General features: G+C 37.3%; 1 protein-coding gene across 1 annotated transcript in view; it reads left to right on the forward strand.

The window, feature by feature from the left end:
- Nucleotides 1–1,278: 1,278 nt before the first annotated feature.
- Nucleotides 1,279–23,136, forward strand: part of ELL (elongation factor for RNA polymerase II) — a 131,192-nt gene continuing 109,334 nt past the window's right edge. Inside the window, exon 1 of the mRNA XM_051972314.1 lies at nt 1,279–1,441. Within this exon, the coding sequence (XP_051828274.1) occupies nt 1,307–1,441 (135 nt within the window). The 5' untranslated portion in view covers nt 1,279–1,306. The remainder of the gene's footprint in view (nt 1,442–23,136) is intronic.

Genomic DNA, 23,136 nt, shown 5'->3' on the forward strand with positions numbered 1-23,136 from the left:
TAGAAACCACTTAGACTCCTTTTGGTTGATAGGCTAAAATTTCAAGTCCTCAGGCCCTTTGTTGTCTGTCTCCAGACTATTTTGCCAGACTTGTCGCACATTATTCTCTCTGTGTGCAGTGGAATGGTAGGCGATGGGGTGACTTGATGCTTTTGTCAAAATGTCACTTACTGCTCCCCCTACCAGACATTCTGTCTCCTGCCTTTGTACAGGTTGACACCCGTGTTCGATTCCTCCTCGGCTCCATCTGCTAGAACCTCTACCTTACTTCTCTAATATTTAGAACTCTCTCTGTATTCTCAGCACTTAGGACAGTGCCTGATGCACAGTACATGCTTACTGAATTCTTGTTGGCTCTTGGTTAGAGCAGTTGTCCTCGAGTGGAAAGAAGCTGGATTTGGAGTTAGAAGATCTGGGGTCCAATTCTTTCTAATCTACTAAAAGCTAATATTTATTAAGTACCCTACTGTGTGCAAGACACAAATAAATTATTTATTTACATAAATTATTTTATTGAATCTTCACAACCACCCTGAGAGGTAGATGTTATCATTATCCCCATTTTATATTTTAGCAAACTGATATAAAAGAAAGACAAAGTTCTTATCTTGCTTATCAATCTTGACTTGCTCAGGATCATAACCGCCAAAAGCAATTGAAGCTGGATTTGAATCCAGGCCTTCCTGATTCCAAGCTCCCCCTCCCCCCATCTACCCACTCTTGCCATCTAGATGTTCTAAAAAACAATGTCTGAAGGCAGGGACTATCATTTTTATTGTATTCCCAGCATTTAGCAAAGTGGCTGGCACATAGGAGGTGCTTAATAAATGTTTATAGATTGATGATTGACATCCTAGCTCTGTCACTGAGTTTCCTCAAGTCTTTTGAACAGTAGATTGGTCAGTTAGCCAGTCAACAAACATTTATAAAGCGCTTCCTACGGCAGAGCTCCTGCTCTCAAGGCGCTTCCATTCTAAGGGGGAAGACGAGAAGCGCTGGAATTGGATTCCTCCTGGGGTCCGCAGTAGCTCCCGGCCTGGCAGGATGCCCCGCCAGCAGTTCTCGTGGCCCCGCCCCCTGGAGAGATGGCTCCGCCCCCTTCCCCTCTTCTTTCCCGGCTGTCAGAATGCCCCGCCCCCTTCTCCTGCCCCTCCTCCTCTCCCTGAGCCCAGTAGCCCAGCCAAGGACCTCGGCGCCGGCCGTGCCTCCTGAATAATGAATCACGCTGCCCCTGGGAAGGGGCGGGGCCGAGGCGAGGCGGCTACGACGCAGGCGCACGGCCCGGCCCCGGGGAGAGGGTCGCAAGATGGCGGCGCTGAAGGAAGCTCGGGGCTACGGGCTGTCTTGCGGGCGGGTGAGCGACGGCAGCAAGGTGTCCGTCTTCCACGTGAAGCTCACCGACAGCGCACTAAGGGCCTTCGAGAGCTACCGCGGCGGCCAGGTGAGGGCTCCGGCTCAGGGCGCCGGCATCCCCCCAGGTCCTGTCCTCTCCTCCTCTGGGCTCCGCTCTCCCGGGCTCCCCGCGCCCCGGGCGCCTCAGCTGGACCGAGCGTAGCCCGGCGCGCGCCGGGGTTGAGGCGCCACGAAGCCCTTCTTCCCCTCCCCCTTCGCCCCGCGCCGGGCATTAGCGCCAGCGCGCGCCGGGTCCCGCTCCCCCCACCTCCCCCCAGGCAGGCGGGCGCCCCTTCCGGGCCCCCGTAGTCTCGGGACTGCCCCCCCCCTTCTCCCTGCGGTGCTGTCCGGGCTGAGCAAGTCCTACCGGGGGGAGGCAAGCAGGTGATCTCTCCCATCCCCACCATATGGATATCTACGAAGTTTCCCTGCCTATCTCTGCTCAGTTTTGGGGGGCTGCTGCGGCCTCAGTCAGCTGGGGGTACCCGTTTGGACCCCGCCTCACCCCCCCTTGGTTGCGTGGCTCCTTGTCTGCGTGGCTCCCTCCCCCCCTTCTCTCAAGCTTAGAAAACTAGAGGCCACAGGTTTTCCTGGCTTCCTAGGGTTGTCCTCTGCTTCCTCCTGAACATTTTGGGATTCAGTCTCACCGAAGGGAACTATAGGGGTGCTTTTGGTTAGTGCCCATCACCTTCGGGGTTATCCTGACTCTCCATATTAGCTCAGTCCTGGGACATTGGTTGGAGGGAAGGGGCTCCGCTTCCTCCTTGTTTGTAATCCCACTTTCAGCCATATGTTTCTCAGGGGCCTGGCACTTCAGGGCTGCAGTGTACAGCTGAGCAGAGGTGGGGTGAGGGTGGGTGGGGTCATGGGGGTTTGTGGATTGTTCCCCTTCCATTCCATCAAATCCAGTTCTCGTCCTTCTTGTGGTCCTCCCCAAGATTCATAGGGTGAGTCTGTGCAATTTCCTTTTGATTGCTTTTAGAGGTGCCTTTTGCGCCCCCTTTTTGGAATTTTAAGGATTGTTTTTTTTTAAAGAAAAGCTAGGTGAGTGATAGTTTACCTTTGGATTGTCCTAACCTCAGGTCCACAATTCCTGCCCTTTGCTGACCTAACTTTCCACCTCTTGTGTGTTTATTTGCTTTCTCATTTTTAAAAGTCCTTCACTTAAATAAAGGGTCAGAAATCACTTTTCTGTATTTCCAGATTTTCACAGGGAAATGTTCTGCTTCTGCCCAGAATTTGAGGCAGAGTAGAGAATGCTGTGGTTTGTGCTTCAGGTTGTTTTTAGGCTCATTAAGTAGGCCTCTCAGTCTTTGGACCTCTCCCCCTTCCTCCAGTAGAAATTCACAGGTTTAATTCTGTACCTCCCTTCCACCCCCAACTTCCTTCCTAAGGAATTTCAGTTCTTCTTCACTGAGGGAAGCCAGGTAGGCTTTGGCTTCCAGGGGTCCCATGCCTTTCAGGAAGGAAGATGTAAAGTTAGACTATGTTCTTCCAAATTCTGAAACTGAGAGTAGGGCCTGTTTCTACCCTTTCTTTCAGGGTACCTCACATTTAGGGATTTGGCTGTCTGTCCAGAAAGAGCATATTTAGCTTTTGCCTTTGGGGTGATGGTGAAGGGGGTGGGGAGAGTGTGAGTAGAGACTAACTAGGAAGGAATGCTGCTTTCTTTCCTGCTGGAGACTTGTTTAACACCATCAGGTAAGCTGGGAAATTTCATTGCCCTTATTTGTGCTGCTCGTTCTCTCCCTCCCCCCAGCCCTTCCCAGGGAAGCAGGTTGTTGTCCTACTAAATGCTTCTCCGGAGTGACAGCAGGCCATCCTGGAGATGAGATGTTGAAATCTTGGTGTCTTAGGTAGTCCTAACTAATCAACAGTTGAGGCAACTTTCCAGAAACAACTGTAGGGAATTCATTAGTGATGTAAATAAAACTGTGGACTTAGTACCCTGTTAGACTTCTTCAGAGGGTTCTGTGACTGTGTGAAACTAGAAGTTCAAACTTTTATCTAACACGCTGTGTACATCGTTGTCTTAACCTGGCTGTACGGGTGAGGCTCCTGCCTGGCCACCTAACCTGTTTCACTCATCAGAGATGGCCAGCTTGTGTATATACCATATGTTGTCATGTTGCTATTTTTAATTTAGGGTGTGGGTTACGTCCCATAACTTTAAGTTGGATCATCTTAATCGGTTGGTTAAGGTAATTACAGTCTTTTAGGTTTATCATATTGTATCACAGCATTGTGTTGTTAGTGGTCCCTAGGGTCAGAAATGGTGTTGAAGTTTTCTTTAAAATATTCATTTTACCTAGTGACTTTGTAACAGATTGTGTTGAATTCTGAATTTATTTTATTTCTTAGATGAATTTTTATTTGGGGTTTTAAAAACTGATATTCTCTTTTATATTACTTAGTTCCCAATGACCTCTTTCCCCCTGCTCCATCTTGTAACAGAAAAGTTAAACAAGGCAGATAAATACATTGGCTTTGCCTGATAACTTATTCTTTTTTTATAGTCTACCATCTTTCTCCACCCAGAGGAGGCAAAACTTATCATCGGTCTTGATTGGGCACTGTCTTTTAGTCTAAACTTGAAGTTAGCTTTCTTCCAGAAGTTGTAGCATTTGTTCTTTAAAAAAATTTTTGGACATGTTTTGTCACTTTCATTTTCAAAAATATTTCTGTCTAAAAGATAAAAAAAGTAGCTCAGCAAAAGCAAATTCTTCAGCTTAATCTGACATATTATCATGCATTGAATATAATATTTTCCATAATCCCTGACCACTAAAGAGAAGGGAGAAAAATATTCTTGGTTTTATATCTTCCATGATATAAAAGATGATCATCAACCTTGCCGCAGAATTCAATTCAACAAACATTCAATAATAAGGAAAGGAAACAAACATTATTAAGCATCTATTATGTGCTAGGCATTGTTGATGCACACAACTAATAAAGTGTCCGAATCCAGATTTGAATTTAGTCTTCTTGACTTAGCACAAAACCTACCCTCAAATTTACAATCAAGTATGGAAGATCACAATTATACAACTAAATGTCAGAAAAATTATAATATTAAAATTTAGATAGTGATCTAAACAGTTATACAAGAAATTTAGGAATGGAGAAAACTGGACCTTCCATATAGTAATTGATACTGAATTAAGTTTGCTGTGGTATCTTTTCTTTTTAAGAGCCTTTAGTGCATGCTGCCTGAAGGAGGAAGCCTTTTAACCTTAGGTTTTAGAAAATGTCATTTACTAATGGTTGTAGATGAAAGGACTTGGAAAAAGATTTGAAGACTTGGCTTATATAACCAGATTACACTGATTGAAAACCATTGAAAACCATCCATATAGGTCTATGAACAAATTCCTGCAGATCTAAGGGCCTAGGTCTTCAAGTTCTCCAAAACAAAAGAAAAACCAGGAAGTAATTAATTTGCTTATTATTGGGATAAGCCCCCCTTCCTCCCCCTTTTTTTAACTTGATATATATAAGAGGGAAGTGTATGTCCTTTGAATTTCATTTTAAAATATTTTTGTGAGTATGAATTGCAGTCTTAACTATTTGAAAAGCAAGTAGAATTTTTTTTACTAGTCACTTAAAAAATGTTTGGTACCTGCACTGCTTTTTGACCCTGGCATAGTGTAGTGGATCAAACTCTGTCACTACTGTATGGAACTTTGACAAAAGATAAAATCTGATTTATTTAAAATAGTTGACTACTAAGTCTTTTGCTTCATTTTCTGGATGCTTGGGTTGTAAATCAGTCATTGAATACTTTATACAAATATCACTGTCAACATTAAATATGTTTTTTCCCATTAGATACTTACAGGGAAGATGAAATAGAAAGGTTTCTTCAGTTCAAGGCCCAGTCTAAATGCTACCTCTTGAAGCCTTTTCTATTCACTTCAATGAAAAAAGTTCTCTCTTTCTGGTCTCAACTCCTTTTATGTTTTCTCATGGCACAATCCTACATTGGATTGTGATTATTTATAGATTTTTTTTTTTTTTTTTTTAAAGAAAAGAAGACCTTTTGTCTGGCTAAGATGGGACAGTTCCCTGAGTGGTTTCTTTCCAAGTTAAATTCTCCCTTAGTAGAATTTAAGCACCTTGAGGACTGTGTTAACTCAGCTTTGCATATCCCTCCCACCCCAAACAAAAAGCAAAGCAAATCAAAAACCAGCTGATGTGTTACCCATAAAAGGCACTCAGTAAATATTTGTTGAATGAATGTTCTAGGAATTAGCTTGGTTAGTGGTTTCAGAGTGTGATCTGTTCTCCTCATGTGTGTGGGCCTGCTGCATAAGTCAACTAGGGCACAGGCAGGGAAATCCCAAATTAGCTTCCATTTGTCTCCCACTCATTGATGCCCCAATAAGCTTGGTTAGCTTTTTTGTTCTTCTTCATTGCACATTATTGTGCATACTTTCTACTTATGGAAGTTGTTACCAGTGAAATGAGGGACTAAGCCTGGCAGTGATGGTGCAATCCTGTTTTTACTTCGTGAGCACTCTTGACCTGTAAAGTTGAATGTGCCCCTTACTTTTTTAGACAAATGATATTTTTTGAGCCAAAATATATGGGGACTTTAAATGTAACTCTGGAATTCTGAGTTACATACTACAGAACTATTACATATTCTAGATTGTGTCCCACTTAAAAAGTTGGAAAATATAGTTCTATTGCCATAGCAATGTTCATAAGTTTCAGGCTCTCTCAGCTATAGAAACTATCCATTCTTATTTTTGTTCTTTTAGATGAAGAAATGTAATCAAATGGCTACATCCCATTTCTTAATGCTTTAGTGGAATGATTTATTTTATTTGGGCTCTTCAGTACAGAAGGAATGGAATAGATATCCATTCCTTCCTAAGTAGATGGTTAAGGAGCTGTGGTCCCAGTACCTTTTGGTGGCTAATTCCTCTGGAAATGAACTTTTTTGGACATGATTATCTTCTGGTGACACACACAGATGTTTGTTATTGGTGGGTATTCACAGATTTTCTAGTGTTTGTAGGATCTTCCCAAGGTTGTATTCTGTTGGCATGACCTTTGAGAACTCAGAATGCAGTCCATATCATACTGAGACAATGGCGGAAGACATAAGAAAGACATTTTCTTGAAATCAAGGAAGTCTTCAGTATGTTGGTTGGATTTCCTGTGGCAAACTTTTGGGATAACATGACAAAAAGTTTGGTAGGATATAGTAAGGCATAGATGGGTTTCAGTCTTCACAGTTGGAGGAAACTTCCAAATCTATGAGATCACAGATCCATTTGAGAGTAAATTGAAAAAAACTCACAAACCCTTAAGTGCAAATATTCTTCTTATTTTACAGATTAAAAACTGAGAACAAAGGCTAGAACATCATATTGCTAGAAAGTGGAGGAATCCAAACTTGTGTCCAAGACTCTTCTCTCAGTTTAATCCTTTTTCACCTGTATCATAGTTTCTCTCTCTCTTTTTAAGTTAAAGCTTTTTACTTTTCAAAACATGCATGGATAATTCTTCAACATTAGCCCTTGCAAAATCCTGTGTTCCAATTTTCTTCCCCTTCCCCTAGATGGCAAGTAGTCCAATATATGTTAAACATGATAGAAATATATGTTAAATCCAATATATGTATACATATTTATACAATTATCATACTGCACAAGAAAAGAAGAAAAACAAAATAAAATGCAAGCAAACAACAAATAGAAAAGTGAGGATGCTATGTTGTGGTCTGCATTCAGTTCCCACAGGCCTCTCTCCGGGTGTAGATGGCTCTCTCCATCACTGAACAATTGAAACTGGTTTGAATCGTCTCATTGTTGAAGAGAGCCACGTCCATCAGAATTGATCATCATATAATCTTGTTGTTGCTGTATCATGTCTCTTTTTGAAATTAACTGATACTTTCCAATTATTTGGGTATAAAGGCCATTGTTTTCCATTTTAGATGTTCCAAGACATTCTGAAAATTGTGTGTTTCAAAGTGGGTAGTTAAAAGCAATGTCTTGTCATCATATAATAGATTAAGTATTGCAGGTCCAAAGCTTGTGGGAAGGTGAATTCTTTGGGTAAAAGAGAAATGCTGATTAAGCCAATGTGGTCCTGGAGGGAAGTTTGCAGCAGAGTTTATTATTTAGTATTTATGTGTAATCAACATTGAGAACATTCTCTTTTTGATTCATTAAGATTGCCATACTTCATCATTCTTGAAGTAGTTTTGCTATCACTACAGATTGACATTGATGTTTGATTCTTTGGGGGTAGAGGAAGCTAGCTTGGACATTGAGAATAAAAATATTGGAGAAATCCTGAGTCTTAAATGGTAAGGCACACACTTTGCTCTGATGCTAATTATATCTTAAATGGCTTGCCTCATCTCCAGCCAAGTTGAATTTTAGCTTCCCATTGACTGATTCATACATGTCATCATCATAATGGGTAACTCATTTCAAGCACTTTTGAAAGAACAGTGCCTTCTTATTTTAAAAAAGTTCATGAAAATTTTGGGTTTGTAGGTAAAGATAGGAAAGGTATCAGTAACTTATAATATCCTTTCAATAATTATTAACCCTATTTTCTATTGTGTTTTAAGATTTACAAAGCTTTTTCCTCTCAGCCTTATGAGGTAGGTGATGTAAGTATTATTATTCCCATTTTACAGATGAGAAAATTGTAGCTCATGAGAGTGTAGAGATTGACAGCTCACATGACTAACAAGGTAGAATTTTAAACTTGGGTCTTCTGACTCCCAGTTCAGCACTTTTCTTCTCTTCCTTATTTATAAGGAAGTAGAATTTATGCTAACATTGAGTTTCTTTTAATAGGAGAAGCAATATAATATAATTAAAAAAGAAATCAGAAGACATGGAACTCCAGTCCTGATTCTGGCCACGTGAGCTTGGTCAGATCAGTTTATTTATGCCTTTGTAAAGTGGTGATTATAGTATTTATACTCTGTCTCATAGGGTTGATGTGGAGAAATACTTTGTTAAACTGGAAAGTACTATATGAATGTGAGCTATCATTAAAAGAATCCTTCATTTAGCAAACACTTATATGCCTTCCTTGTGTTAGGTACAGGGAAGATAGAATTTACCTAAGACCCTGTCTCTTCCATGATGAAAGTTAAAGTCTGCTACGAATCCTGTTTTTAAATGCACAAAAGAAACAAATTCTGTTGAAATATAATTATCATAATATTTTTTTATTTTTATTTTCTAAATAACTTTTTATTGACAGAACGCATGCCAGGGTAATTTTTTACAGCATTATCTCTTGCTCTCACTTCTGTTCCGATTTTTCCCTTCCCTTCCTTCACCCCCTCCCCAAGATGGCAAGCAGTCCTATGCATGTTAAATAGGTTACAGTATATCCTAGATACAATATATGAATTATCACAATATTTTAAAAAAATTATAATAGCTTTTTATTTTTCAAAATACATGCAAAGATAGTTTTCAACATTCACCCTTGCAAAATCTTAACAGCATTTTTAAAATCTAAATTTATATAGACCCTCCCCCTCCCCTTTGTGTTAGATGGAAGAATGAACAGGATATCAGTTATTAATAGTTCAGAAAACTTATTTTAAAATCTATGTTGTAAGGGGAAGGAAAGACGATTATATGTATCATTATAATACCAATTTGTGCCAGCTAATCCAAAGGAAAGAATTATATTTTGGATAGCTTTCTTTTTCTGCTAACTAATTAGACCACAAGAGGAAACCAGGAGAATCCAGCTGGGTAAGCCCAGGTAAAGCTTGGCTTCAAACCAACTGCTCAAGTCTGGCCAGAGCTAGACCCAAAGATCTGTTAATAGATCCTTTTGATGGCTGTGTTCATATTCACGGGGGCCTGTTGAAATAACAACCTGTATTAAATGTGGGTTTAACCTTTTCATTCAGTTTTTGCTTTTTTCCAATAACAAATAGCATGAGCATAGACTTTTAAAATGAACATTGAATTAAGCTAAGACATTTTAAGAGTTATGGACTCCTTTGAGTTGGAATTAATTGAGGTATTCTAGTCCAACTTGAAGCATGTCATAGCTGACATTTTATACAACTTTTAAATATTTACAGAAAGTTTTCTTTTGCTTCTCATAACATTGTCATTAGAACTTAAGAACAACCTGGTTAAGGTAGATACACAAATTTTATTGGGGCCCAAGAGGTTAAATGTTTTGCCTGGGGGTTATATAGTCAGTAATTTTGAGAGGCAGGATTAAACTTAAGATCTCTGGTTATTTCAGGTTCAACTCTTTGCATTATTCTGTCTTCTTGTCAGTAATCATTGAACCTCTACTTTGAAATGACCAGTGATTGAGAAATTAACAAAATAAGCAGCTTGTTTTATTGTTGGATAGCTACAGAATATTACGAATTTCCTTCTTTCTTCATTTTTGCCATTCTTGCTTACTATTTCTGGTTCTTATTTTTTTGAGTCCAGAGTAAAAAACTTTCTTTTCCATGATTATCCCTTAGGTATTTGAAGATAGAGTTCATATTCCTAGATCTGGAAGTCTTCCCTCTCTACTTTCCTTCTCTCTCCCCCTCTTCCCCCGTCCTCCTCCTTTCTTCCAGCAATCTAAATATCACCAATTCCTTTAATTAATTATTTTATGGCATGATTCTCAATATCCTCTTATAGGTCAATCTTTTCTGAATGTAGTATTTTGTTCATATCTCTTCCAAAATGAGCCTAGAACACAACATACTACACTTCCCTGGTACCTATTTGGAGTATGTGTGAATGTCTTATGGTTGATTTTGGAATCACTTTTTGTTTTGTTAAAACCTCTGGTGATAGACAACTTTTGTTTTAACTCTCAGATTAAGCATTACATTAATTCATGGATTTCTCCTTCAAGAAGATTTTGGGAAGACTCTGATAACAAAATATCTTATACTTTAAAAAAAAAAAGAAGAAAAATACTTTTCTGATAGTGACTGCTTTGTTCTTAAGCACTGCATACTTGTTGGGCCTCATATGTCATTTCAGATCATAACAACTTCACTAATTCAGTGGTACCCTGGTCTGTTAAAAAACTTTATTTATTATAGGATTTCAGATTAAGGGGAAAACATTTATTTGTTTACGAAGCATATGCGTGGATAATTTTTCCAATATTGACCTTTGCAAAACTTTTTGTTCCAAATTTTCCCCACCTTCCCCCCATTCCCTCTCCTAGCTGTCAGGGAGTCTAATACATATTACATATGTTGAAATACATCTTAAATCCAATATATATTTACATATTTATACAGTTATCTTGCTGTACAAGAAAAATCAGATCAAGAAGGAAGAAAAAGAAAAACTGAGAAAGTAAACAAAATGCAAGCAAATAACAACACAGAGAGTTGTGTTCCACCCTCTGTTCCCACAGTTCTCTCTCTATGTGTAGATGGCTCTCTTCATCACTGAACAAGTGGAACTGGTTTGAATCATCTCATTGAAGAGCCACGTCCATCAGAATTGATCGTCATATAGTCTTCTTGTTGCCATGTACGGTGATCTCTTGCTTCTGCTCATTTCATTTAGCATCAGTTCATGTGAGTCTCAGGCCTCTCTGAAATCATCCTGCTGGTCGTTTCTTACAGAACAGTAGTATTAGTACTTCAGATTTAATGTAAGTCAAGTTGCATTCCTGAAGCAACTAATGTAGTAAATAATTATTTGTGTCTTATTCTATATGAATTTTCTTGGTCGGCTCCAATTGTTAATATTTGTTTTCCTCAGATTTAATTTGTATTTTTATATTTTATCTTCCTTCCGTTGGAAATAAGTTTCAAAAAGGTGAGGATTTTTCATTTTTCTAGCATCTAGCATGGTGCCTGACACATAAAAAGTAGGTGCTTAATAAATGCTTTTGGAGAGAGAATTGAAGAGCTCTTATTTCTTTTATTTATCATTTTTCTTATTTGCTCAATCTTTCAGCTTCCTTCTTGCCTTTATTTTATTTCATATTTTTTGAAGAACTAATTTTTCTATTTCTTTTTTATTCATTTGTCTATTTTTAGCTTCTTTTTTTTCTCTTTAATTTATTTTTTTCCCAGTAACATGTACAATTTTTAACATTTGTTTTTTAAAATGTTGAGTTCCAAATTCTCCTTTTTCCCCTTTCCTTTCCCCTCATTGAGAAGGTAAGCAATTTAATATAGGTTATATATGTGTAGTCCTGCAAAACATATTTCCATATTAGTCATGTTGTGAAAGAAAATACAGACCAAAAGAACCAAAAAAGACTCATCAGGTCTTTCTCTGGAGATGGATAATATTTTTCATCATAAGTCCTTCAGAATTGCCTTGGTTCATTGTATTGCTGAGAATAGCAACATCTTGCACACTGATCATAGTTACAGTATTGCTGTTACTGTGTACAGTGTTCTCCTGATTCTGTTCATTTCACTTTGCATCAGTTCATATAAATCTTCCCAGGATTTTCTGAAAACAGTCCTGCTCATTATTTCTTATAGAATAATAATAGTCCATCACCATCTTACACCACAACTTGTTTAGCCATTCCTCAGTGGATGAGCATTCTTTCAATTTCCAGTGCTTTGCCACCACCAAAAAAGCTGTTCTAAATATTTTTGTACAAATAGCTCCCTTTCCTTTTTTCTTTGGTGTCTTTGGGATACAGATCTAGTAGTGATATTGTTGGGTTGAAGGGTATGTACAATTTTATAACCCTTTGAGCATGGAGGAACCCATTTTTAAAGATGAATTTGTGTTGTCTTTTGCCTTGGCCAAGTGCCTTGCTCATATAACTGTTAATTGCCTATAATTCAGGAGGTAGGTAACTTTTTGTGCATCCAAATTTCCTGTACAAGGCAATGAAAGTTTTTATCTCCTCATTGCCCTCTTGCTCTTCTCTACCCTTTGCTGGCTAGAAGCAGTGTTATCTGATCCTTCCCAGTCTTCTGATGATAGGGGAATAATTTCTTTTTAAAATGTCACTTCCATTTCGGTGGATGGAGATCAGTATAGGTTAGTATCCCATCCTTCTGCCAAACCCTGCCATGGATTCTGTTATCATAGTTTTTATACAAATGAAGTTCTTTCTTTCCAGGTCTGATCAGTAGTTTCCCTTTTTGGGCTTTGGATGGAAAAAAGTCTGGCCAATAAAGGAATTTCTTTAATTAGTAGAAAGTCATTTAAATTTCCTCTGTCTTCCTCTTTTGTCCATAAAGCTCTGTTGCTTACATGTTGGTATTGAATTTCTGCTCTACTTTGTAGAATTTGAAAATGATGAATTATTATAACCTAAAGTAGTTTACCCATTTCCATATAGCAAATGTGCTCTTTGGTAAGAAAAAAAACAACTATTTATGTTTTTTCCCTATGAGTTCTACTTGGAAAAGTAGGCTCTAAGAAATTTCAGTAGTCAACAAGAATTTCTCTAGTTTTAAAAATTATATTTTATTTTCATTCAATCAACAAAATCCACTTTGTGGTGGTCTTACTACAAATTTCCATTCCTTAGGTGCGAATGAGATAAAAACAAAAACCTTATTATAAATGTATAACAAATCAAGGCCTGGTACAGGGCCTGGAGTCAGGAATATTCATTTTCCTGAATTCAGATCTGACCTCAAATACTTATTAGCTGTGTGACCCTGGTTAAATTATTTAACTCTGTTTCCCTTAGTTTCCTTATCTGTAAAATGAGCTGGGGAAAGAAGGCAAACTTCGTGATACTGGATATTGGAGTATTTTTGCCAAGAAAACCTCACATGGGCTCATTAAGAGCTGGACATCATGAGGAAGACATATTGTTCATTTTTTGCTTCTCAGAAAGAAACCGTACATATTAGGTATTCAATAAATAAATGTTAATTGAAAAGGGGAAAAAAAAGAGTTGGATATGACTAAAATGACTGAACAACAGAACAGCAGTAGTCAAGTAAAACAAATTTCTGTATTGGTTGTGTCCAATAAAAAGCTCCATTTGGCACTTTGCTTCTCTATCAGGAAGCATAGATATCCTGTTTTATCATTAATCCTCTGGAATGGAGTTTGATCATTATGTTAATCAACTCTAATTCTTTAAAATTTGTCTTTATTATACAATTGCCATTGCTTACATCACTGTCACTCTGCTTCAGTTCATATACGTTTTTCAATCATCCCCTTCATCATTTCTTATAGCACAATAGTGTTCCATCACATTCATATACCATAACTTTCAAAAAGCATTTATTAAGGGCTTATTGTGCTAGTGATAGGGCAAAAGGCAAAGAAAGGTAAACATTAAATGTGTACCTTGTATGAGTTCACATTCTAATGGCAGACAAAATTATAATAATTGTATATATACACACACGCAAAGTTATGTGCAGTGTAAATGGAAGATAATACTAGAGGGCAAGGGCTATGTGGAATGGAATTGAGAAAGGTCTTTTGCAGAACGTAGGATTTAAATAGACCTGAAGGAAGCCAAAGAAACTAGTTGTTGGAGTTAAGGAAGTAAATGAAGTATGAAAAGACTACAAAGGAAGGTCTGAGGTGTGATGGGTTTTTTATTTTATTTTATTCTTAATATATTTTTTTATTGCTATCTTTTTTTTTAAGTGCCTCCAGATTCCCCCATATTTTGCTTTTTTTTTATTTTTATTTTTATTTTATTTTATTCTTAATATATTTTTTTATTGCTATCTTTTTTTTAAGTGCCTCCAGATTCCCCCATATTTTGCTTTCCCTCTATTCTTCCAGAGAATTGGAAGAAAGGAATTACTTAAGAATTGAAAAAAGGAAAAGAAAAAACATCAAAATCAATTTATATATCTAAAGTATGTGATATATTCAAAATTTTACAACTGTATACCCTCCCCTCATTTCTGTAAAAGGAGTAAGTAGAAGTATTTTTTCATATTTTCTTTGTAGCTTTTCAATTTTCATTTTAAATTATTTTGTGATAGTTCTCTCTTCCCACTCCCATTTACATTGTTGTAAATATTAAATATCATATTCTTGACTTCATTCTATATTAGTTCATATAGTTCTTGTCATGATTCTCTGCATTTATTATCCTTATACTTTTGTACAATTCAATAATATTCCATTGCATTTATGTACCACAATTCATTTAGTCATTCCCCAATTTATGGACATTCACTTTATTTCCAGTTCTTGGCTATACAAAAAGTACTTCTGGGAATATTTTGGTGTGTCTTGATGGAACCTTTTCTCTTGTCATTGACTTCCTTGGAGTATATGTCAGACAGCAGAATTTCTGGGTTAAAGAGTATGGATATTTTAGTCAAATTTTTTTTGTGTAATTGCAAATTTCTTTTTAGAATGTACTAGTTGTACCAGTTCTCAATTCCACCAACAATGCATTAGTGTTCTTGACATTGTAATCTATCCAACACTATTTTCATCTTTGCCAATTTGCTGGGTTGATTTGATTTGCATTTCTTTTAATAGGTATTTGGAAATTTCTTTTATATGATTATCAGAAGTTTTCTGGGTGGGGCAGGGGAGAATCAGAGAGTATCCAGTGCTGGGGGGGGGCATGGTGTTTCTGGAATGGAAATTAAGCTGGTAATTACCTGCAAAATTCTGAGCCCTCTTGAGAAGAATTTATTGTTGGGCTTCCCATGGGCAGAGGCCACTGAGAGATCTAAGAAGGTGCTGAATCAGTCTGCATGATGATGAGATTTCGGGTGATCTACCTCACATAGGTGTCATAAAAATCAAATGAGGAAAAATATGTGAATGTACTTTATAAACGAAAAGATATTGGAAATTATTCTTTTTTTCCCCCTCACATGTTTGGGAGGAAAATAGAAGAGGGAACTTGGAAACCATGTTATGTGAAAATCAGTTGAAGAAACTGGGAAGATTAGCTTGGAAAAGAAGTCTTGAGGGAAAAAATATACACATACACACACACACACACACACACACACACACACACATATATGTACACACATATATATTTTAAAGGATCTTTATTTTTTGTAGGAACTCATTTTCAAAATATATGCAAAGATAATTTTCAACATTCCACCCTTGCAAAACCTTGTGTTCCAAATTTTTTTCCCTCCATTACTCTACCTCCTCCCCTGGAAGACAAGCAATCCAATATGTTAAACACGTACAATTCATCTAAACATATTTCCATTCATCATGCTGCAAAAGAAAATTGAGATAGGGGCAGTGGATAGAGCACCAGATTTGAAATCAGGAAATGTGTTCTCAGCTCTTAACACTTACTAGCTTAACACTTAATTCCAATTTCATCACCTACCCCTACCCCCCAAAAAACCCCATAACAAAAAACAAAAGAAAAATCAAATGAAAAAGGAAAAAATGAGAAAGAAAACAAAATGCAAGCAAACAACAACAAAGGTGAAAATACTGTTGTGATACACATTCAATCCCTACAGTATGGCTCTCTCCATCACAAGTCTTTTGGAATTGGCCTGAATCACCTCATTGTTGAAAAGAGCCACATCCAATGTCACAGTTGGTCATCACATAGTCTTGTTGCTACGAACAATGTTCTCTTGGTTCTGCTCACTTAGCATCAGTTCATGCAAATCTCTCCAGGCCTCTCTGAAATTATCCTACTGATTGATTCTTACAGATCAATAATAGGGAATGTGATGTTTTAAATATTTAAAAGACTGTTTTCTGAGGAGGGGATTAATCATGTCCTGTGTGCCTTCAGAAAGCAGAACTTGGAAGAAATGGGTGAAGGTAACAGAAAGAGATTATATCTCAGCATATGACAAAAACCATTTTAATAATTTTAGCATCTCCAAAGTAAAGGAAAGGGAGGCTTAGAGGGAAGATACCTTAAACTGTAATCTTTCATCATTGGAGGGCTCTAGGAGAGGCTGAATGACTTGTCAGGGTTCATGTCAAAAGCTGATTGAAGTGACCTCTGAAGGCTTTTCTAGTTCAGAGGTTCTAGAATTCTCTATTTATTAATAATTTGTATTATTAAGTTACTAAGTTAACTTAAGTAGAGTTCATTTTATTATTATAGCAAATGGCAATGAAGATCATTGTATTTGTGTTCCATATATGAAGGAGTCAGTAGTCACCTGTGATCCAAGAATCCACTTGGTTGCTATATTGACTTAATTTTGGGCCCTTTTTCATCTGCATACAGAAGAAATGAAATCAGTTCCAGATAAAATTAGTTGGTCATATTTAAGAGTAGTTTTAGGGAAATGAAACTTCCTGTTTGCCATCTTGTGCCTTACATCACTCCCTCCCTACCAAAGATTTATTTCATCTTTTGCACCTGGAATTCAGTATATCTGAAACTGAATTCCATTTCCTTTGTTCCCAGAATCTGTTTCCTTATTTCCCACTTCTGTTAATGGTATCGCCTTCACTCCCTATCTTTTCTTATTCTCCCTCAATCTTCCCTCTATTGATTTCCTCAGTTTATTCTGTCTATATTTTCTTTGTATATAGTTGTTTACTTGTTGTCTTTCCCATTAGATTGTGAGCTCCTTGAGAGCTGGTACTGTCTTTATATTCTTTATATCCCCATGCTTATCATTGTGTTTGGCATGTAATAAGAGTTTAATAAATGCTTTTTGACTGACTGAAGTCACTTCTCACTGAGCCTTAGATTCTTCATCTGTAAAATTCAAACATTAAAAATTGTTTTTTCAGCAAACATTTATTACGTTACTATTAAGGGCAAACACTATCGAACCTTGAGCTCAAAGAAGTTAAATTCTACTGGGGAGATACAACAAAATTTATATTAATATAGGGCTTTAAGTTTGCAGAGACCTTGATTTGCAGTCTCAGTTTATCCTGCAAAGGAGCCTGGGATAAAGTACCATTGGTGGTGGTATCAAATGATTTGCCCAGAGGTACTCAGATGGTAAGCTGAGATGGAATTCAATCTTGGTTTTTCTTGACCCTGAATTTCCCCTCACACACTTCCTTAACATGGGAACTGACAAGTATATATTGGTCATTTAAGCAAGAAAGTACTACTAATAACCAAGAGATCAAGAAAGGACTAGGAAAAGAGCAGTTGGTAAGCTGAGCTTATCTTTGAAAGAAGGTAAGAATTTTGGAATGTAGAGGTGTAGGTGTAGAGTTCATTTTAGGCACAGGAAATAACTGGATGAAAGAAGGGATATGGAGATGGTATGGTTATTTTAGGAAAAATTTCTGTTTGGTTGGAATGTAGAGTTCATGAATGGGGTGGGTAATTTGAGACATCTAAAAGGAAGGCTGGAGAAGGATCCTTTAAATGTTTTTAAATGTTGAGGAAGCAGTGTGAAAAAAAGTAGGGGATTTTAGTGGACTTGCAAGCAACTTCAGTATGATATGATGTATGATCACCAAAAAGACCAAACCCTAATATAATTTCAAGTTTCTATGAAAGCCATGGATTCCAGCTTAGGAGGATGATAGTAAACCAGTACTCTCTCCTCATTTGGCCTCATGGAGTACTCAGTTCAATTCCAGGCGCCATGATTAAGACAGCTGGAGAGTTCCTAGAGGAGGGTAACCAAAGAGGAATCTTGAGTCCTTTTTATAGGATAATCACTTGAATGAACTGGGAATGTTTAACTTTGGAGAAGATGAGATTTAGGGGGGATGTAATGGCTATTTTCAAGTATTTGAACAACTGTTATGTGGAAGAATGGTTAAATCTGTTCTAGACCCCAAAGCATAGAATCAGGAAGGGGGGTAGAAGTTGCAAAGAGTCCTACGGTGTGGGATCCCAAGATGGTAATTCATAACAGTTAAGAGTTCTCCATAAGTGGTATAGGCTGCTTTGAGGAGGGGTGAGTTTCCCTGACTTGTCTTTAAGAGGAGGTTAAAATGACCACTTGTTGAGTTACTTGTGGTGAGGATTCATTTTGTGTTTATTATGGTCTATATGTCCATTGAGGTCCCTTCCAACTCTCAAATTCTCCAATGCTATGAAATGCTATGCTAAGAAGTTTATATTTTATTTTACTAGCAAGTAGCAGCCACTGAAGAAATCCTGGGTTTTCTGCTATTTCCTGTGAGTTCCTTTAGGAAATCAATAGCCCTTTGCCCATTGCCCTTAAAATGTATCTTGATTTAAAAAGTTGAAAATCGTATGTAGTAAGTTATGAGCTTAGCTAGCAGTGCTAGGATTTAGTGTTAGCAGAGTCTTGTAGAGATCTTCTTTAGAGGCAATTGGGTGCCATGTAGTTAATGGAATGATGGGTTTAGTGTCTGGAAGATCTGAATTCAGATCTTGCTTTCAGAGACTAGCTTTGTAATCCTGGTTGGACAAGTCATCTCACCTCTTTCAGTTTCAGTTTCCTCATCTGCAAAGAGAGGGTATTGGATTTGATGGCCTTTCAGGTTACCCAGCTCTAGAGTTATGATTCCATGCTTTAGCTCAACCTCTTCATTTTATTTTTAATCTTTACCTTCCAACTCTTTGATCTGATGCTCTAGTTCAACCTCATTTTATTTTAAAAATTTTATTGATATCTATTTTCATATCACCTTCATTTCCAAATATATTACTCTTTCCTCCCCTAGCTAGAGACCTATTCATTTTAAACAAAGAATAAAAAAGAGAATGGGGAAAAAAGCTGTTTAGAAAATCTAAGCAAATTATCTGTCTCACATTAAATGGTCTCTCACCTACAGGGTTATTCATTCAGCACTACTCACCCATTCCTGTTTTATAGACAAAGAAAGCTGAACCTAGAGAAAGAGATTATGCAGAGGATAGAACAAGGATTTGAAATCTTTGCTCTAAATTCAATGTTCTTTCCATTATTCTATGCTTTCTGTTAATTACATTAATGCCTTTATGAATCACAGTTCTATAGGCAGAAAAAATATGAAAGTTTTTAAAACTTATAAAGCCTTGGCTGTACATTGATGGCTGATTTCTTTGTTATGAAAGAAACCATGCTCAATCTAGTATATCTTTCAGTTTAACTAACCTTTTATTTCATTATCATCTTCTTGTTTTTGGAATTTAAAATACATATTTTTTTATTTTTGAAAGAGCCAATGCAATCTGTGTTAAATGATGGGCCAGCATAAAGAATCTCAAAACTTTGCTTTTCAGGAAAGAACATTTAACATTGAATACTCTAGTTTTGAAAGTGAAATTTGCACTTTAAGATCTTGAAGCACTGAGATGAAAGGAAGTTTTATGTAGTGTAAAATTATTGAAGACATTTAATGGCTCTTGAAGAGGCTTTGTGGTGCTGGGAAGACTTGGACACAGTTATGCCTAGCTTTAAGTTCCTCTTTCACCACCTACTTAGTTGAAAACATTTACCAACAGTTGTTCTGCTTGGTCTTGACTGTACCATCACCATCCTCCTCCTCCTCATGCACTCTCCTCCTGTTCTCCATAAGTGTATCACTAGGACATACATCATCATGGAGGTTGCTTCAGCTTTGGTACTCATACCTCATCAATACTTGCTGCTTAATTTTTTTTTCTTAATATTTTATTTTTCTTCTTAATTTTTATTTCATTATTTTATGCTATTTAATATTTTACATTTTTCTTAATAATATTTTCTTTTTCTAATTACGTGTAAAGTTTTCAACATTCACTTTTATAAGATTTTGGGTTCCTTATTTTTTTCTCCCTCCCCTCCCCAGCATGACTAGAGAAATCTGATATAGGTTATATATGTACAATCATGGTAAGCATATTTTTCCACATTAGTCATGTTGTGAAAGAAACCACAAGAAAGAAAAAAGGCAATAAAAAAGTAAAGATAGTATGCTTCAATCTACAAAAAGGCTCCACAGTTCTTTCTCTGGGTGTGGATAACATTTTCTGTCATGGGGCTTTGGGAATTGTCTTGGATCACTGAATTACTGAGAAGAGCTAAGTCCATCCGAGTTGATCATTGCACAATATTGCTCTTGCTGTGTACACAGTTCTCCTGGATCTGCTCACTTCACTCAACGTCACTTCATGTGGGTCTCTCCAGACCTCTCTGAAATCATCTTGCCCTCATTTCTCATAGCACTGTAGTATTCCGCTACATTCATATGCCACGATAGTTCAGCCATTCCCCCCTGATGGGCACCCCCTCGGTTTTCACCACAAAAAGGGCTGCTACAAGTATATCTGTATTCGTGGGTCCTTTCCCCTGTTTGATGATCTCTCTGGGATGCAGACCTTGGAGCCACTCTTGCTTAGAGGACCAGAGGGTGGCACAAAGAGCTCCTCCCATTCTTTTCTTTTGTAGAGGGCACAGAATACCAGCTTTCCTTTGCTGCTAGTTGCTCTGCTTGGTTTTGACTCCTCTGTCCTTACATGGGAAGTAGAAGAATAGAAATCCTTGATGAAGTTAGGAGCAATATATGTGTCACAATACAGACAACATTGATTAGATACTGATTGGACAGTGGAAATATGTTTAGAAGAATTACATATCTTTAACCTATTTACTTACAGTCTAAGAGAGGGAGGGAGAAAAATATGGAACACAAAGTTTTGCAAGGATGAATGCTGAAAACTATCTTTGCATGTATTTTGAAAAATAAAAAGCTATTTTAAAAAAGAATACTATTGCTTATGTTTAATGGAGCATTTGAGGGTAGATTAGCATTAATCTGTTTTGGTTAGAGAGGTCATTTCTTTGTTGGAAGGGATCTGAGAGATAAAGTCCAAAACTTTCATTTTATACATGGGGAAACTGAAACTCATATAGGGAAGGTACTTATTAGTATCAGAGCTGGGACTCTAAATTATTGTTCTTTCTGTCATATACAATTTCTAACTGGGAACTGTGATTTTGGGGATAGTAGGGTTTTTTTTTTTAACAACTCCTGATGATATTTCATTATAACTGTTTCTTTATTCTATTTCCCATTTCTTTTTTCACCCTCAGCATTAGTATAGGGGCATTGACTGGCATAAGGCACTTCTTAACTTTTTTTGTAATGGGCCCCTTTGTCAGTCTGGTGAAATTGGTGGATCCTTTCTCAAAATTTTATATATGTGTATGTATGTGTGTGTGTGTGTGTGTGTGGTGTGTGTGTGTGTGTGTGTATGTTTTTGCTGAGGCAATTGGGCTTAAGTGACTTGACCAAGGTCACACAGCCAGGAAGTGAATGAGACCAGATTTGAACTTGGGTCCTCCTGACTTCAGGGCTGATGTTCTATCCACTGTGCCACCTAGCTGCCCCCCAAATAATATTTTTAAATGCATAAAATAAAATATCTAAAGTTACAGAAGAAACCTGTCATTGGAATAGAGTAGAGGTTGTTTAGTGCAGAGTCCAAAGGGAAGGAGGGATTCCTTTCTGGTGAAGTCCTTAAGATACTCCTGTTTGTTAGTAAGTGACATTTCATCAAGCCTCAGAACTTTGTAGAACCTCTGAGATGTGATCTATACTTAACTCCAGGAGTATTACCTAATCATCCAGGAAAAAAACAAAAAGATGAAAATGCCTATTGTGCCTATGTACAGATTGTCATATACAGTTGCACAATTCATAGAGTTGATTAATTAGTACATGTATCCAAAAGGATAAATAATGTACATGGATAATAAGTTGTATCCAGAATAAGACATGAGGAGAACTGACTGAATTGTCTTTTTTTTTTTTTTTAATTGTCTTTAAGAAATGGCAGGGTGGTTTGTTTTTTTTAAATGGCCCAATATTCTTGAAATGAAGACTTTTTTTTTTCTGTGATTCTTTGTGTCTTTTGAGTTATAGAATAGTAATAGTGTTTGAAGAAGTTGCAGGTCACCCAAAGGGCAAGAGAGAAATGTGTGGTAGCCATGAAGAAACTTCAGTCTATTATTAGGCAAGTATTGCACAGGGGTAATAGCATGAAGCATCTTGATTATCAGAGAAACATATACTTGGAAAATGAGGCAGACAGATAAATAGTTTAGAGAGAATGAGGGCTTGTCAGTAGGTAACCTGTGTGCTCCATTGATATTTAGGAAGTATCAATAGATCTGAAGTAGGGATTCATCTCCTGGGGTCCACAAACTCCTAAGGTATTTATGGAGAGAGTTCAGATTATCTGTGGGGAAAATTTTAAATTTTCCTTATTTTTTAACTTAAATTCACCATTTCGTTTCAGTTTAAATAGAAGAAAAAAACACTCAACATTTGGAGAAGGGAGGCTTTACCAGACTGTTAAGAGAGGTCTGTGACAGAGAAGGTTTAAAACATGTTATCATTGAGGTTCATCCTGTCTCCCCCCAAAGTATGTTGGATGGTTCTTGGAAAATTTATGAGAAAGCATGGATAAGGAGCCATAAGTTAGAAGATGAGAAGACATTGATGAATTTTGATCTTTACCTCTGAAGGGAGTACTTTCCTTAGTGTGATAGGAGAGCCATTGGAATATTGAAAATTTCTCTCTCATGGAAAGAATCTGATTATTTTGAAAAGAAAAGGACTGAGAAACTTCTGCCATTGTTTTTTGTGTTTTTGTGTTAGAAGGGATCATAGTGGCTATCTAATTAAAGTGACTTAACCAAGGTCATAGACAGTAATTGTTGGAAGCAGAGTTTTGAACCTTAGTACTTTGAATGCAGAGCTAGTGCTGAGATGGATTGAATATTGACTTTAGCTTGGTATTCAGACTAAGGTTCTTATCTCACGTGAGTACTAGGGCAAAGCACTTCTTTCTAGGCAAGTGTATTTATTTCTAAATTGGGGAGAATTGGACTAGAGGTTCCTTCATGACTGAATATTTTATGTTTTAGTGTTACTTCTGGCTCTTCATATTTTATATTCTGAGGTCTCTTCCAAGTTTTGGATC

This window comes from Antechinus flavipes, chromosome 1 (assembly GCF_016432865.1).
Source record: "Antechinus flavipes isolate AdamAnt ecotype Samford, QLD, Australia chromosome 1, AdamAnt_v2, whole genome shotgun sequence".
In the NCBI taxonomy this organism is placed as follows: Eukaryota; Metazoa; Chordata; class Mammalia; order Dasyuromorphia; family Dasyuridae; genus Antechinus; species Antechinus flavipes.